The sequence below is a fragment of the Nelumbo nucifera genome, chromosome 5 (assembly GCF_055504915.1).
Source record: "Nelumbo nucifera cultivar China Antique chromosome 5, China Antique-T2T, whole genome shotgun sequence".
Classification (NCBI taxonomy): domain Eukaryota; kingdom Viridiplantae; phylum Streptophyta; class Magnoliopsida; order Proteales; family Nelumbonaceae; genus Nelumbo; species Nelumbo nucifera.
The window spans coordinates 56,978,649-56,993,565 of NC_142653.1; the positions used below are offsets into that span (position 1 = coordinate 56,978,649).

At 39.7% G+C, this 14,917-nt stretch overlaps 1 protein-coding gene across 2 annotated transcripts in view; it reads right to left on the bottom strand.

Moving 5' to 3' along the window:
• LOC104596819 (Polynucleotide adenylyltransferase family protein) overlaps positions 1-14,917 on the bottom strand; it is an 85,327-nt gene that overhangs the window by 33,071 nt on the left and 37,339 nt on the right. For both annotated transcript variants that reach the window (XM_010258119.2, XM_088888633.1), the window contains exons 7-8: positions 6,135-6,244; positions 5,852-5,979 (exon numbers count right to left, since the gene is read on the bottom strand). In XM_010258119.2, the coding sequence (XP_010256421.2) occupies positions 5,852-5,979; positions 6,135-6,244 (238 nt within the window). The remainder of the gene's footprint in view (positions 1-5,851; positions 5,980-6,134; positions 6,245-14,917) is intronic.

The following is a 14,917-nucleotide window of genomic DNA, read 5'->3' on the forward strand; positions in this document are numbered from 1 at the left end:
AGCTTGGAATCACCAAGGGGTAGTGATCCGAAAGAGAAGGAAAAGGGGTTTGGGATTGGGAAGGAGAAGGAGAAGGAATTGTTTGGTATTCATGGTGATTGAATGTTGAACAACGAGTCAAGAATGATTTTGATAAAATTGAAGAACAAGAAGAAGAGGTATCTGAGCATTGGCGACATGTAGATAAAGAGGATGAAGGGGGGTTTAGTTGAGAGAAATGAAAGAGTTTATAGTAGGAATGCAATTTGGGTGGACCTAACCCGAGTCAAGACCGACCGAGCCCGAAAATTTACACCAGTCGTGCTTGGATTTTCAGTCTTCAGGCTAGGCTCGGGCCCAAGAATTCGGTCTTTTTATTTTTTGGGCTGGGCCTTGGCCAGCCCTTAGGTAGCCCGAACCCAACCCATGCCCAGCCTAACCATGTCCCAACTTGAGCCCAACCCGATATACACATTCATATAGATATGTATTCACATATATACATACATATTTGCATACATATTTACATTATATACATACATATACGTATACATATTTGCGTAAATGCATACATACATGTATGATTTTAGAGTAGGTTCACTGACCAACCTAAGCCCAGCTTGGGCCCGAGCCCAACTCGAGTGCATCAAATTATAATGTGGGCTGGGATCAAGTTGGGAAGATCAGGCTTGACCTCAGGCCCTGGCCTTAGGCCCAAATGTTAGGATTGGGTCTTGGTTGACCATAAACCAGGCCCAACCCGCCCAACTTGTACCCCTAGTTTACAGGAGAAAGAAGAATTGTAGAACTAGACCTCTACAAGAAAGTACATTCCTGAAGTGGATAACAAAGAAAATGTTGAAATCAGATTTAAGTGATGAAGAGGTTCAATCAGATGAGACTCATTGAAATATCAACTGATTTGAAAAAGTAGTGAATACAGAAATGGAAGTGAGCAAGTCATTGGGGTTGTTTCTCTTAGGAGGGGAGGAGTTTGCTAGGAGAACCAAGAATTGGAAGAGAAATATAGGATGCCAACAAATAAGTGTGGTTTAGGTTATGATGATAAAAGTGAAAAATAAATAGGAAAGTGATCAAGGTAGTTTGAGACCTTAGAGGAACAAGGGCTGCTGATAAAGAAGTTGGGATATGGGTTTTTTTTTTTTATAAATGAATGGTATTTTATTCAAAGAAACAAAGTGATGTTACAGTACAGACTGCCCGAGGAGAGGCACGAGTTGGTACCTCTCCTCAACAACAACAAAGTACTACATCAGGCTCGGAAATGAAAGTTTACAGAGATGCCCAGAATAAATGTTCCCTTGATACCCCTTGCTTAGCTAACCCATCTGCTATGGCATTAGCTGTTCTACCCACCCACTGAGAATTAACAGTCATGTTCCTTGAAAACCAATTAACTTTCCTCATAATGTCCCTGTAGCACCAAATAACTGAATCTGGATTTTTTAACCAACTCACAACAACTTGGGAATCTCCTTCAATAAGAAAATTCTGAACTCCTAACTGATCTGCAATCTGAATACCTTGTCCTGCCACTAAAAGTTCAGCTCTAATGGAGTTTCCTATACCCACGGAGACTGAGAATAAAGCTAAGATATTGCTGTCTTTATCTCTCAGCACCCCTCCTATCCCTTAAGGGCCTGGATTTCCTTGGCTGCTACTATCAAAATGTCCAACCTTCAGAAGGAGACACCCACACAGCTGGTACCCTGCTCTTCCTAGTACTGCTACTATCCAATTCCTCCATATGTCATCAAAGGAGTATATTTTAAAGGATTCCAATGATTTGAGCCAATGGATTGCCCTAATCAAAATGCAATCCTTTACGTTCTGAATATTTCTCTCATTCTCTTGGAAAATCCTCGCATTTCTTTCTTCCCAAATTGTCCACAGAGCAGCAGCTCTAATGCATCTCCACATTGTTTTACTAATTTTTGTGAGCCACACAAAGAAGGAAGGATCAAAGAGCTGATCTACAGTTGTAGTCAAATTCCACCTGCACCCAAGCAAGGCAAAGATCCATCTCCAAATAGCATCAGAAAAGGAACAGGTTAAAAGTAAGTGAGAGCAATCCTCACCATTAACCCTGCAAAGTACACACCAGTTACGAGACAAACACATGGAAGGCCTTCTCTTCTGCAATAGGTCTGAAGTGTTGATTTTCCTATAGAACACCTCCCAGCAGAAAATAATAATTTTAGGAGGTACAGGTCTAGACCAGATCTCCTTAGCTAGAAAACCCAACTGTCCCAAGGAAGAGCAAAGGGACTTAAAGAAAGAGGCACACGTGAAATACACTTCCAAGTAGGGGACCAAAGTCTTACATCAGATCTGAGAGGGTCCAGAAAGACACTTCCAAGTAGTGACAAAAGGTCTGAAACACAAAAGAGCTCATGATCCCTCAAGCCCCGACGAAACCCAGAGTCCCAATTCAGAGAGGAAGGAGAAACAGATGTTGGAAGAAAGTGTGAGATTGCTTTATTCTTGTAACAAGAAAGGGAATAAAGAGAAGGGAAACTGTCATTAAGGGCAAAATTGCCCCCCGAATGTCTTCCCAAAATAAAACAGAAGTACCAGAATTGATGTCATACCTGATAAAGTTGAGGAAAAAAGGGAGGTTACTCTGAATTGCTTTCCAAGGAGTTGCCAACATGGCTCGCCACGATATACCAGCATCCCATCCATTTCCCGAACTACCATGTATACTCTCTATCACCTCATGCCACAGCCTCTCCTGTTCTAAGGGCCACCTCCACAACCATTTACCTAAGAGAGCTTTATTCCTCAAAACTAAGTTCCCTAATCCTAGACCACCCTCCTCTTTCCTCCTACATACTATTCCTTAGTTTATTAAATGATCATTTTTTTCCTCCCCTAGCTCCCAAAGAAAATTTCTTATTAATCTCTCCAACTTCTTCGCCTCCCTAACGGGAATCCTGAACGCAGAGAAGTAATATATCGGCAGATTTGCTAAGGAAGCTTTCAGTAAAGTTACTCTACCTCCTAACGAAATATAGTTCCTTTTCCACAATGCTAACCTTTTCTCAAACTTTTCCAAAATTGGGGCCCAAAAGGTGCTCTCCTTAGGGTTGGCTCCTAGAGGTAGACCTAAATATTGTAAGGGCCAGGAGGAAATGGGACAACCTAGACACTCAGCCACAGACTCGATAGCCCTCTCATCCAAATTCACACCCACCATGCAACTCTTATCCATGTTTATTTTCAGATTTGATACTCTCTCAAAGTGTTTTATCAGAGACTTAAGGTTCCTTACTGTTCTCCTATCACCCCCTTCACAAAAGATTATTAGGTCATCATCAAACTGTAAGTGGGTCACCTTGATTCCATTCCTTCCTATCTTCCGAGGTTGGGATATGGTTTCCAATCAAGTTTTCAAGAAGAATGGTCTTAGAGTTGGAAAAGATCAATGACAAGTTTTAAGGATCAGCAGATGCTTGAGAGGATTCCTAATGCAGTTAGACATTTTAGAAATAAAAAGGCTCATAGACCTGTTCATGTTTAGAAAGTCTTCACTAGATTAAAAGGGGGTTTAGTCGATGTTGGGCCTAACAAGAAGGTGAAGCAGCAGATATGCAAAAGTTGAATGGAATTCCATTGGAGTCTGGTGTTTTGCTATTTTGTTGGTTTTTTCTAGTTGTTGGGGGAGTGAAATCTTATGTTATAGGTTCGTCAGTGTAGGCTAGTTTTGGTTTGTTGAGCTCTTAGGTGTGGTTCTTTTTTGACTTTCTGTTTTGGTTTGGGTCTAATTTTAACTTTCTGTTTTGGTTTGACAGTGGTTGTTTTCTTTTTGTCGGTGATATCTTATCACCTTTTTGTGTCCTCTTTTTCTTAATAAAATTATTCTTTTCATTTATTTACCAAAAAAAAGAAAATGAGACATGACCAAGAAACCAATGCCAACAAATTAATTGATCATTTGATCCTTATTCCTATGTCCTACTAATACTACTAATGAATCCTTGGATTAGTGAGATATCAATGATGTTGATGCAAATTCAAGGAGATTGGAACACCATATTTATGACCACTCCCAATCACTCTCCTGCAATAAGACATAAAATACAAAAATGAAGGTCTTTGTAATTTTACTAATGGATAGCAAATTTATGGTCAGGTTAGGAACATGTAAGATAGATGAAGGAGAGAAATACTGATGGACAAAATTATTTTTTTTCCAGCAATGGAAGAAAGAGATCCATCAGCAACTCTTTTATCTTTACTAGGACAAATAGAAAAACTGAAAAGAAATTGATGATATTCCCATCATGTGATTTGGAGCACCATAATAAAAAACCCATAACAACGTATAAATGGAACCAAGGTTCAAAATTTCATCACATATCAGCCCATATTGGTGGGTCACCAATATGACAAATAATAGAGGTTTGAGGTTTTGACATATTTCAGGGGTAGACAGGCCTAAGAGTGTATCGATACACCCCTTCCACCATATCAGAGTGTATCGATATTTTGAAGCTTGAGTGGACAAGTAGAAGAATGAAATGCAAGTGCATATATATCTGTATGAGCAAATGCCACGGAGCTAGAGAGAAATACCTTTTGTCATAACATCTCCAACTCATCCTCAGGAATAATAACTAACCTCTTAGAACTACCAAACAGAAGTGTACAAGGAGGTACACTTTGTAATGTAACAACAACTGTTGAAGTAGATGACTGAATAAACCCATTAGTAGTTGAATTCTTCTCTTTCTTACAAACCTAGTAGGTTGACCATAAAACATCGACCACCGCTATTTATCATGTCATTACTTACCACAGTAGGAAAACTCTAGCTTCTCTTTATCCACCTTCTCAGACTTCCCTTCAGTATAGCAGCAAGGGGAGATCTCTATAAAGTGGTTCTCCATACTGTTTCATTACGACCCTTTGCTTTATTCACTTTAGACTTATACTTGGTTCAATGTAGGGAGTTCATCTCTTCTAAGATTTTTACTCTAAGATCAAATTCAGCATTTAATCTTGCCAAGATCTCAAACATAAGAGTCCTCTTCATCCAACTCTTATATGCCATTACATCTACCCTGCACATCAAAGTGTAAGAACCATGATAGTCCAGCTCTTCCCACATGCACCTCAACAATGCATAATAATTTGGAAGAGGTTTCTCCTCTTGCCGATGATGGAAGATCTCTTGACTCAACCAATAAGTTCAAGCAAAATTCTTAACTTGTATGCTTCTGTTATAGCATCCCAAATTTCCTTGCTTGTTTTCAAGAAGAAGAAGCCACTATTAATGTCTACCTGCATTGGATTAGATGTAAAGACATAACCATCAAGTTTCCAGCCTCCCTATTATCATATATTGGATCATCTTCATCAGGCTTGCAATCTTCCTTGTGAGATATCCAAGTTTAGCTTTTCAACCAATAAACATTTTAACCAACCGTTACCACTACACATAATTTGTTCCATCAAGCTTCACACTAATAAACTGAATCCCAATATTCACCAATTTTGATGATAAAATGTTAACACTTGTAAAAACATTTTCGGAACTCTTACTTTGAACCATGGTAAAAAAACATAAATCAACTGAGTACAGCCACAGAAACTAATTAAAAAACAGACAATCATAAATCCTACCAAAACAATTCTAAGCAATCAACCAATTAGCTGATCAATAGAACCAACATCAACAAACCATGAACATATAAGATATCTTAAAAAAACTGACATAGTAAAGGCAAATGTGGAACATCCTTCTGTTAATTACCTAAAATATGTCATCACTATGTAAACAGCAATTGTCGTGACTTGTTAATTACCTAAAATATGTTATCACTATGGCGTGAAAAGAGACACAAACCTTTCACATCCTTCTGCAATTATAGGCTCATATTTATCAGGAAGACTGAAGATAACCCAAAATAACTGCAAGTCACATATGTGTGTCATTGCTTTAACTGGTTGGTTGCCAGAGATCATGAGATCAATCTGCACAGAGGAAAAACAAAAAATTGGTTGGTTTCAGCATGCATACTGAACAGGGAAACTTAGATCCCCTAAAGGTGATAGATATACATTATCTCAAACAAGTTCAATTATGTGTCACCATTCAATAGCAAAAATATACTAGATAGGAAACATACTTCATGACCAATGCGCTCTCTGCTAACTTTATCTGCAATAGCAGCTTTTACTTTATCACAAGAAGCAGCTTCCTTTAACTCTTCATCAATTACAAATCCAAACCTTGCACCTAAGATTTTATTCAGGTCTCATTGAGTAAAGCCATACAGGATAGCAAAAAAAAAAGGTTGAACTAACAAAAAAAAAAAAAGAGCAAACATTCTGGAGAACCCTTCTTTGTATTATTTTATTTTTCCCTTTTTATGTTGATGGACTATTGGGAACTGAAAGACCCCATTTCCCTTATATCAGGTCATGGGTCCTAATACTCTTTCCATTTCTCCTTTAATAAATCTTTCTTTATTAATAAAGAAACCAAAAGAAAAATAAAGTTAATGAGAAGAAATGCATACAAGTTTTTCATGTAATATAAGCAACAACACGAAAACTTTGGCATCTTAACATATTGAAAGACAAATACGCACTTATGTGTGTTTGGAGAAAAAGCCAAATAAGTGCTTATTCCTGAAAATAAGCAATCATTTACTTTCTGGCCCGTCTTGCCCTGCCACATCATTTTGAAAATACCTATACTACCCCTATTTTATATGAGTGTTTTTTCACCAAACAAGCATGAGTGCTCATTTTCAATCCGAAGTAAATAGGCATGTATTTTTTCCACAGCCCCCTGCCAACCTATGCTCTTCTTTCCTTCTGGGATACAGATCATTTCTTTCTTGCCTTCCCCAAAGAACTTTGTAACTGTAATATACCACCCTTTTCTATTCCACTTCAACTCAACTTCATATCTCTTCCTCTCTACCACCAGATAAGTTTGCCACCCATTCCATTTCACTGAGTGGATTGCTCCATCAATAAACCCCTGCATCCATAGTGTTGCATCTCCAATTAGGAATACTGTAGCCTTTTTATCTTCCCTTACCTTCAGAGGCCATCGACCTTTGTTTCTACATTCCTCGAATAAGAACTTCTTCAGTTACTGTCTCCAAACCCTGACTGACTTGAAACCTTCGTCTCTTCCCATCTTCGTCTGGATGTTTCGTTTTTTCTTTTAACAATCATCAAGGATTTGTGAAAAAAAGAATGAACACTTAATAACATTTAAAAGTGGATCAAACATAAGTCAAATAGGTGTTTCCCTTACTAGGAAAACAAAACAAATGATGTCTAAAGATTGCAAAGTTATTTTGGGAGAAAGCTCAACAACACAACATAAATTAGTGGTGGTAGATATATGCATTAGGAAATAGAAAATAAATGGGGAAGAAAATAGGTGTTCAAGTATTAGGTGGGAAAACCTAGAAGCAGAAAAGCTAGTTTAATTTAGAAACAAGTTTACAATATAAGGGCCCGTTTGGCGCGTCTTTTTGAGAAGATCTTCTTGTAGCTCTGGCGGTCAAAAGATGCATTGAGCTTTTGACATAAGATCTGGGCAGCCCGAAGACAATTTAGCAAATGTGCGTCTACCAGCGTCTTTCCGCACGAGATTAAAGCGCAAAAGACGCAGGAAGCTTCATTTGAAGCTTATCAGCCCGAAATGGGCTTCTCGCATCTTTTCGGTGCACCGTCTTTTGGCGGCTAGATCTTCCACGAGTCAAACGAAAATAGACCGAAAATCGGTCTTCCCAGCTTGTAAACAACCAAAAGACTGCGCGGAAAGACGTGCCAAACGGGCCCTAAGTTAATTGGAATTTAGATGGAAAGATTAATGATATTTGGCATAAAATGGCAAACAACATAAAGAAAGTAGTAAAGGTCTAAGGAGAATTTAAAGGGAAAGGGATAAGTACTAAAGAAACTTGGTGGTGGAATGGAGAGGTTCAAAATATAATCATATTAAAATGAGCATGTTGCAAAAAAATGGCAAAAAGCTAAAAATGCAAAAAAAAGGAAAATTTATAAAACCATAATAAAGGAAGTTAAAAAGAAAGTGAATGGAGATAAATGTAGGGCTTATAATGAGCTTTACCATAAATTAGGCATTAATGGTCTATATGATTGTCGAGAATGGATGGGATGAGAAAGGTTGGAGTGAGAGGAAAATTTATTTTCTAATTCCTAGTGCCTTGTGTTTGGTTGTTGAGACCAAAAAATAACAGGGGTTTAGATCTACAGTGATAATAACAGGGGTGTTTGTGTTGTTCAGCCGAACTGAGAAAAGAGAAAGAAAGAAGAGGACAAGAAGAAGAGAGGAGGGAGAAGAGGAAGAATGGTTTCAACTGAGAAGACTATTTGTCTAACTCAGTCGACCATACGCTTAAACATTACAAAAAATAATATTACAAAGACTGAAATGCCCCTACATACGAGGAGACATACAACTAACACTTTACTTAGGGGAAAGGACCAAAATAACCCTCTTTAGTCGACTCTAACACTCCCCCTTAAGCTGGAGAGTATATATCATATAATCCCATCTTGTTACATATATAGCTCACTCTACCCAAACTCAACCCTTTTTTTAACAGATCTGCCCATTGATCACCTGTTCTCACATGCTCAATACTTATCTCACCATTGATGACCTTTTCCCTTACAAAGTGGCAATCTACCTCTACGTGTTTAGTTCTCTCATGAAAAATTAGGTTGGATGAGATGTGAATGCAGCCTAGTTGTCATAGTATAGCTTTATTGAAAACCCGATTTCCTGCAATTGATTCTTCAACCATACTAGTTCACATGTAGTATGTGCCATGGCCCAGAAAGGTGCAATAACCTATAGTGGATCTCCTATCAGATACAGAGCCAGCCCAATTTGCGTCGGTGTATCCAACTACTTCAAAATCACCTCCTGGCTTGTATAGTAACCCACGACTTGAGGCCCCCTTCAAATACCGCACAATTCTAAGGATTGCATCCCAGTGAGGCACCCTAGGATTCTTCATAAACTGGTTTACCACACTAACAGCAAAAGAGATGTCAGGCCTAGTGATAGTTAGATAATTCAGTTTTCCCACTAGCCTTCTATACCTTCCAGGATTATCAAACAATTCACGTGTCACTTCCTAACTTCACATTCAGTTCCATGGGAGTTTCAGCTGGTTTAGCACCTAGAAACCCTATTTCTTCCAACAAGTCGAACATATTTCTGCCGATAGAGGTTGATGCCTTCCTTTAGCAACTTCTACACCCAGAAAATACTTCAACTTCCCAAGATCTTTTGTCTGAAAGTGATTTTGTAGGAACGTCTTCAATCTATCAATCCCAACTCTATCACTGCCAGTTATGACTATGTCATCCACATACACTACTAGGAAGATCTTCCCGGCCATAGAGTCATAGCTAAATACTGAATGGTCAACTTGACATTGTCTCATTCCAAACTCCTTCACCACTTCACTGAATTTTCCAAACCAAGCACGGGGAGACTGTTTGAGCTCATAGATCGCCTTCTTGAGCTTACACACCTTACCATCCTCCCCCTGAGCAACGAACCCTGGTGGTTGCTCCAAGTACACTTCCTCTAGAAGATCACCATGGAGAAAAGCATTTTTAATATCAAGCTGAAAGAGAGGCCAACCATGCAATGCAGTTAGGGAAATCAGCACACGTATTGAGCCAATCTTTGCAACTGGAGAAAAGGTTTCAACATAGTCTGCACCATAAATTTGAGAGTACCCTTTTGCAACTAAACGGGCTTTCAGCCGTTCCACTCTCCCATTTGGTAGATACTTAATAGTATACACCCACTTACAACCAACAACATGTTTACCTGGGGGAAGATTGGTGAGTTCCAATTTATTATTGTGATGAAGAGCAGAGAGTTCTTTTTCCATAGCTTTTCGCCACCCTAGTGAGGTAAGAGCCTCCTGAACATCCTTAGGTGTGGATACAAAGGACAACAGGGTAATAAACTCATGAAGGGATGCAGAAAGGTAATAATACAAAAACACAATTGGATATAGGATGTAGCGTGCAACTATGTTTACCTTTCCGCACAGCAATAGGAAGGTCAAGATCAGAAGGTAATTCAGTTGTGGAAAGAGTTGGATCAGCTGCCGAAGTAGAAGGTGGTGGCCACATTATTTCCTTTTCGTGTTCAAAATTACCCATTTATTTCCTTTCCGTGTTCAAAATTCTAGTGAAGAATTCTAGTAGGTTGGAGAGGTTGACGAGAGATTTCCTTTGGGAGCCGGGAGAGGAGAAGAGGGACCATAGAGTTAGCTGGAAGGTGGTGAACAGGAGTAAAACTTATGGTGATTTGGGGCTTGGGAACATCAAGAAAAGGAATTTGGCCCTTTTGGGGAAGTGGTTGTGGAGGTTTTCTCTGGAGCAAGAGAAGCTATGGGCTAGAATAATGGCAAGCATACATGGGATGGAGCAAAATGGATGGGATGTTGGAATAAGAATAAGGACCACAAGCACTTCACCTTGGAAATCCATTCATGATCTGCTTCCAGTTTTCTCCCCTCTTGTCAGGTATGATTTGAATTCAGGTAATTCCATAAAACTCTGGGAACAAACTTGGGTGGGGAATGTTCCTCTTAAGGACCAGTTTCCTTCTTTGTATGCTCTCTCTGATTTTAAAAATGAGCCAATTTCTTCTTTCATCACCCCTTCCTCTTCCAGTTCTAGGTTTGGGTGGAACCTAGGTCTGAGGAGGGCTATGAGGAACTCAGACCTCGACAGTATTTTGAGCCTCCTTGATCTTTTTGATAATGTTTTCTTAGACCCCTATAAGGTGGACTCTAGAATTTGGACCCCTACCCCCATGGGCTCTTTTTCTTATGCTTCCTTCTTCAAAGTCCTATGCCAGTCCACAATCCTGCAACCTCCCCTTTCCAGGTTAGTGAGGTTTTGTCCAGACCAATTCCTCCTAGGGTTGGTAGTTTTTGTTGGGAAGCCTATCTAGAAAGATTCAACACTAGTGAATTGCTCCAAAAGAAGAGACCCAATACTTGCTTGTCACCTCATTGGTGTGTTCTTTGCAAAGCAAATGGGGAGACTGGTTTTCACTTACTGGTGTCTCGCCAATTTGCAAAGTCAATTTGGGAGTGGACTTTTTCTCTCTTTGCGTGTAGGTGGCACCCTCCATCAGACTTGCAGAGTCTCTTTTCCCCTTCTTTTTTCAAGTGGCGCAATAAAAGGGGAATGACTATGTGGAGAGGACTGAGGGCTGCAGTGTACTGGTCATTATGGGAAGAAAGAAATTTTAGGATCTTCTTAGAAGATGAGAGAGGGACTGAAGAGTTGAAGGTTGTGATCCATATGTACGGTGGCTGAAATCTTTAGAGCTATTCACAGACTACACAGTGGATGACATGTTGAGGAAGTGGGGTGAGATTGCAAACTGCACACAGACCAAACCAGTAATAAGGGTGTCTTGGACGCCCCCACCTACTGGTTTCTTAAAATTAAACTTTGATGGGAGTTATAGGGGAAATCTTGGACAATTAGGGATTAGGAGTATTTTTAGGGATGAGAACGGGATCATTTCTGCCCTGTTCTCAGGCCCAATTGGAGTGGGGGACTCCCTTCGAGCTGAGATCTTGGCAGTTATGGAAGGAGTCCAGAAAGCTAAGGAGAGGAATGTCAGAAAACTCATAATTGAAGGGGACTCGGAGGTGGTGATAGGGTGGTTGATTAAAGACAATTGTGGCTTATGGAACTATAGCAATGAGAGGAGGAAATTCAAGTGGCTGGTGCAGGAGATGGAACTCAGGATGAGTTGGGTTAAAAGATCAGCTAATTCTATAGCTGATGGATTAGCTAAACAAGGGATAGAAAGGGAAGCAATGTTTTGGGCCAAGTTGTAACTTAATTGTTTCTTCTTTTCCTTTTCTTTTCTTTTTTTGAGGATTTAAGTTGTATTTGGAAGATAAGAATATTTGTCTGTCTTGCTGTAATTATTCTTATGTTGTTTCAATGAATTTAATGAACTTGTTATTGATCAAAATAAAAATGTAATAGAACAATTAAGGGATTTGGTTAGTTTACTAATAAACATAAAATTGAAAGGAAACTTGGGAATGTATAAAATAGAAGTCAAAGAAAGAGATGTTGTGTTAACATTACCAACACCATAGATGGGGGAAGTAGATCCATTGGCAAGGGTAACATTATTTGACGTAGAGGTTGGAGAAAGGGAGGAAAACACACCTGGAGTGCCGGTCATGTGATCAGAGGCTCCAGAGTCAATTATCTAGGGTGAAGGTTTGGATGCTAGGCAAGCTATACCTGAATGAGCAAGGGTGGCAGTATTCTAATGTGAGGTGGCCGGGAGAAATCTCTCATACTCCTCTCTTTGAATACTCATCATCTCCTTCCCAGAAGTAGTTGTGACAATAGAGGATCATGGATCAACTAGTTGAATACCATTGACTTCACTACCACCAACAACTGCATAATTAGCCCATGTTGATGGTGGGCCATGCAAATCATAGCAGAAGTTAACTGTGTGTCCTTCTCTCCCACAATGTGTGCATTTTCTAGTAGTGCCCCCCCTTCCTCTGCCACGACCTCCCCCTGAATCACAACCTCATCCACTGCCACGACCACCCATAGGGTTACAACGGCCTCCCTTAACTATACGACCACCTCCTCTGTGTCCATAAGAACCACCTCGAGTGCCAACAAGTGCTGATCTGTCAGAAGGTATTTTACACTATGGGGGTGAGAGATATCCTACAGAGATGGGCAAACACTTCTTCTAGGGTAGGGAGAGCAGACCCTCCCAATATCTATGCTCTGACAGGTTCATATTCTGCCTTCAGTCCCACCAAGAACCGAGTAACATCTAGTTATTCCCCTTGTTGCTCCTGAACTTTGACGTCCGGAGTCAAGGGATGATAGACATTAAGTTCATTTCGAAGATTCTTCATACTTGCGTAATATTCTTCAAGAATCTGATTTCCGTGCTGCAAACTGAAGTATTCCTGATAAAGCTGATAAACCCTTGTGATGTTGTCTTGTCCGGAATAGAGTTCCTTGGCATGTTCCCATATATCCCTTGCTGTATCTAAAAACATGAAATTAACATTGATTCTAGGCTCCATATTGTTCCACAACCACGTCTTAATTTGAGCATCCTCTTGCTCCCAATCACTAAAACCTGGGAATTCAGCACTAGGTTTCTCCTCCCGTACATGATTCACTTTCTTCTTAGCCTTCAAAAACACCTCCACCGACTTGGCCCACGGAACATAGTTTTCACCATTAAGTTTGATGGAGGTCATCTGGACGTTTAAAAAATCAAAGGAGATAATGACACTTGATTTCTAGTCACCACTCACATCACCCATCGAAGCCATTTCAGTCTACAAAGTCGGTTCTGCCCGTCACACACAAAAAAAACAGTTGCAACCACTGCACTACACTTCGTCAGCTACCACACAAGTACACTTGCAATCATCACGTACTTTCCCTAGCATACATTCGGCCACTTCAAACACCACTGTACTGCTAACATGCAGATTTAAAACCACAAAGAATCCCTCTTGAAACTGCTCATTTGAGGGTTCAGACCACCATGACTGCACCTACTCGATCACCACAGCTGTCACACACATGGTGACAGCAGTCCACACGAAAAAAAAAAAAACCTTTTTTTTCTGTTCACTCGACTGTTGTACTCTTTCCTTGTCACCAAAGGTCAAGCCTCTAATCGACTGCTGTCAATGGTGCTCTGATACCATGTTTGTGCTGTTCAGCTGAACTGAGAGAAGAGAAAGAAAGAAGAGAAGAAGAAGAGAGGAGGGAGAAGAGGAAGAATGGTTTCGAACTGAGAAGACTATTCATCTAACCCAGTCAACCATATGCTTAAACATTACAAAAAATAATATTACAAAGACTGAAATGCCCCTGCATATGAAGAGACATACAGCTAACACCTTACTTAGTGGAAAGGACCAAAATACCCCTCTTTAGTCTACTCTAACTAGGGGAAAGCACCAAAGGTTTAGAGGAAAAAAATACAAAAAAAAAAACATTTGAACAAAGGAAACGGATCTAACCTTTGTTAGAGATGAAGAAGATGATTATCAGATTCCTTGGCCATTGGGGCTCTGAAACGCATGGGAAGAAAAATGAGGTTTTGAGAAAAAAATACAAAAAAAAAAGTTCAAAGAGGAAAATGAAGAACATTTACAGATACCTTCACCGGAGATGAAGACAATGATCCGACTCCTTATCGTTTAGGATTTGAAGCTCAACTAGAGAGAGAAAGAGAATGAAGTTTCAAGCAAAGAAAATACAGAAAAGGTTTAAATGTTGTGAAACGGAGACGAAGATGATGATCGAAGGTCCTACCTTCGCTGGAGATGAAGATGACAATGGTCAGAGTTCTGATTGTTTCAGGGGTGTGATGCTTGGTGGAGATACCAGCTCCATGCCCTCAATATTTTTTTCTCACTCGCATCTCAGATTTTTCGTTTCTCGGTGGGGTCGCACCTATTTGGTGAGGCCCCACGTTCCTAACTTTGACAAGTGAGTTCTCATCGCACCTCATTCCTTTGGCCAAAACAAATGAGAGAAAATAAGAATCTTGGGAAAAGATAAAGATTCCTATTTTCTCATCCAAGTTGCGGAAACCAAAAAGACAGTAAAGAGGGAGAAAAATGAATGCAAAAACTAGCAAAGCTAAGAGAAAGGAAAGGCAAAGATTTAAACCATGTTCAGTGCATTAAAGATAAAGATCAAAGAATCTTGGTAAAAGATAAGGAAATCAAACAAAAATGGGAAAAAAAACTATTTTGAAAAATTATTAAATAAACAACAGTGAGAGAGTGCTAACGGAGGATAAGCTAGCAAAGTGTTAAAAAGAATACCTTCTTAGAGTTAGACC